The sequence below is a fragment of the Balearica regulorum genome, chromosome 24 (assembly GCF_011004875.1).
Source record: "Balearica regulorum gibbericeps isolate bBalReg1 chromosome 24, bBalReg1.pri, whole genome shotgun sequence".
Taxonomy (NCBI): domain Eukaryota; kingdom Metazoa; phylum Chordata; class Aves; order Gruiformes; family Gruidae; genus Balearica; species Balearica regulorum.
In genome coordinates this window covers 6,051,953-6,054,569 of record NC_046207.1, presented here as the reverse complement: position 1 = coordinate 6,054,569, position 2,617 = coordinate 6,051,953, and the positions used below count along the sequence as shown (strand labels likewise).

At 58.1% G+C, this 2,617-nt stretch overlaps 1 protein-coding gene across 1 annotated transcript; it reads left to right on the top strand.

Annotated features, from left to right (window-relative positions):
• The first annotated feature begins 472 nt into the window (after positions 1-472).
• HOXB1 (homeobox B1) lies at positions 473-2,319 on the top strand. The gene is made up of 2 exons (XM_010303575.2): positions 473-1,251; positions 1,994-2,319. The coding sequence occupies exons 1-2, from the start codon at positions 645-647 to the stop codon at positions 2,317-2,319; spliced, it is 933 nt and encodes a 310-aa protein (XP_010301877.2). The 5' UTR covers positions 473-644.
• The last annotated feature ends 298 nt before the right edge of the window (positions 2,320-2,617 follow it).

Sequence of the window (2,617 nt, the reverse complement as noted above, 5' to 3'; positions counted from 1 at the left end):
GCAAACGCCAAACATGTTCAAGCCACTTTCTAGGGAAAAGTTTCGAAATGAAGAAAAGAGCATCCTTTTGTGCTTGGGGGGGAAGAGTGGCCAGACCTCCCTTCCTCTTTTCCCTCTGCCTTTCTTTTTCTCACATGGAGCTACACGGAGGGGGAAACCTTTTTAAGTTGGGGCAAGGGGAAGTTCTGCTGAAATTGGCTAATCGCATAACTTGGGGGCCTTTTTAGCACTTAAAACAGTCGTGGATAATTCTAATTCTTCCCCAAGCCCTTCTTCCCCTCCACCTCCCCGCACCCCACCTCCATCCTCTCTTTTAAAGTCTTTGAGGAAAGATTTTGACGTATTCGTGTTGTTATCAGATTGATGGGCAGGGTTTGATTGAAACCCCTTTGTCATGCAAATGTCAGGGCCTTGATGGATGAGCTCAGAGATGTGACAAACTTCAGGAGCCCCTCGCTCATTGGGCTGGGGGCGGACCACGTGGCCGCTTCCCCCTGCCCCCACCCCGGCCCCGCCGAAGGCTGCGGGGTTCGAGGGCCAGCGATGCATGGAAGGAAGTTTTACAGCTTTGACATACTATCTAAAGGTTGTAGGGCAGGCGGAATCCCCCCCAAAACAGGCTGACCCTCCTCCATCAGTGGCAGATGGACAATACTAGGATGAACTCCTTCTTAGAGTATGCAATTTGTAACCGTGGGACGGGCGCCTACCACCATTTAGAGCAAAGCTCCCCTTCCTTCCCCTCTTGCTCAGGTAGCCCCGCCAGTGACACTTTTAACGGAGACGGGCGCTTTGGCGTGGGAGGGAGCGCGGCCGCGGCCGCCCATCTCCCCCAGCAGAGCCCCGGCTACCACCCTCCCTCCTCCGGGCGCCCCATCCCCTTCGCGGGCGCTGCCCCAGCCGCAGGGTACCCAGCCCAAACCTGCAGCCCCGGCTACGGGCACCACCAGCTCTACCTCGGCCAGCAGGACGCGGACGGTGTGTACTTCCAAACGGCCGGCTACTCCGCCAACGCGGGATCCAACCTCAGCTCCTTAGCAGAGAGCTACTGCGGGGCGGTGGCGGCCGCTGGGCAGTACCAGCAACAACACCTTTACGGGCAGGAGCAGCCCAGCTACTTGCCCGGCGTTTACAGCAATCTCTCGCCTTCTTTAAACGAGGACAAAGACCCTGCGTGTCCCTCCGAGCCGAGCCCCAGCGCCACGCAGACCTTCGACTGGATGAAAGTGAAGAGGAACCCGCCCAAGACAGGTGAGTTTGGGGAGCGCAGAGCTGGGCGAGGATGGTTCCCATCCGGGGGAGGCGGGGGCAGCCCCCCAGCCCTGCAAGGAAAGGTTGCCTTCCCTGGGCTTTGTACCCAAGGTAACTGGGCTCATCTTCCAGGGGAACACGGATTTGTTTTGCTTTGGGTGGGTTTTTTGGTGTGTGGGGTGTTTTTTTTTTTTTTGTTTTTTGTTTTGTTTTTAAAAACATCAGCTCAACGCTGAGGAAAAGCCAGCTAGAGATTTTCCAGACACGTCTGGGTCCCTGAGCTCAGCTTCCCGCAGGCCCAATGCGATTTAAGCCCAACTCGGAATAGGAAACGCTCCGGGCTTCCTGCTTCTTCCACAGTCGTGGTTTCCCTCTCCCCTATTGTTCAACTTCCTTCTCCACAATCTTCCCTAAATCGTAATCTCCCCCCCCGCCTCCTCCCATCATCAGCCTCGCCCTCAAGTTTCATGGCAGTTCGCAGGGAACTGGGGGGAATGGTTGCAGGGGAAGGGGGGCAGTTCTGCAGAGCCCGGGGTGGTCTGTCCCTCCAGGATGTATCCCTGGGCTGGGAACCCAAGGGTAGCTGAGCATCTAGGGGGGAGCACGAAGCTCCGGGCGGTGGAGGGACCAAATGCTCAGGAGCGGAGGGGAGCGGGGGAGAGCCGGCACTCACAGCACCCCCCGTCCCAGCGAGGGAATTGCTCTGGCTGCTCCTGCCCTGTTGGTGTTTGCTCCTTAACAGCTAAAGTGTCGGAGTACGGACTGCTGGGCCAGCCCAACGCCATCCGCACCAACTTCACCACCAAGCAGCTGACGGAGCTGGAGAAGGAGTTTCACTTTAACAAGTACCTCACCCGGGCCCGCAGGGTGGAGATCGCCGCTACCCTAGAGCTCAACGAAACCCAGGTCAAGATCTGGTTCCAGAACAGGCGGATGAAGCAGAAGAAAAGGGAAAAGGAAGGTCTCGCCCCGGCTGCTGCCTCCAGGTCTGCGAAGGAGGCGAGTGAAGCCTCGGATCAGTCCAACTGCACCTCACCTGAGGCCTCCCCCAGCTCGGTGTCCTCCTGAAACGCGTCCCCGCAGGGGCTCAGAGATCAGCCCGGGGCTGCCCTCGTGGGGCAGCTGCTCCCTGCAGACCCCAACAGACACACACGCAAAACACGCACCTCCCACGCACAGCCCCGTCCGCACACACGCGCGGAAGCAAGGTCACGCTTCTCTCCGAGCAGTCCCTTTGGCTCCGGCCCTCTCCACATGTGCGATACCAGTTCTCCGGCTTGCATTTCTGTTTCTTAATTTATAGACCCTCTGTAAAACACTGGACTCCAACGGAGCAGCCGTGTCCTCGTATAGCCTTAGCAATGGG

Bases quoted from the DNA above. Each gene is read 5' to 3' on its own strand.
- HOXB1 (XM_010303575.2), top strand. From the start codon at position 645: ATGGACAATACTAGGATGAACTCCTTCTTAGAGTATGCAATTTGTAAC. The intron at 1,252-1,993 runs GTGAGTTTGGGG...GCTCCTTAACAG, and splicing joins GAGGAACCCGCCCAAGACAG to CTAAAGTGTCGGAGTACGGA.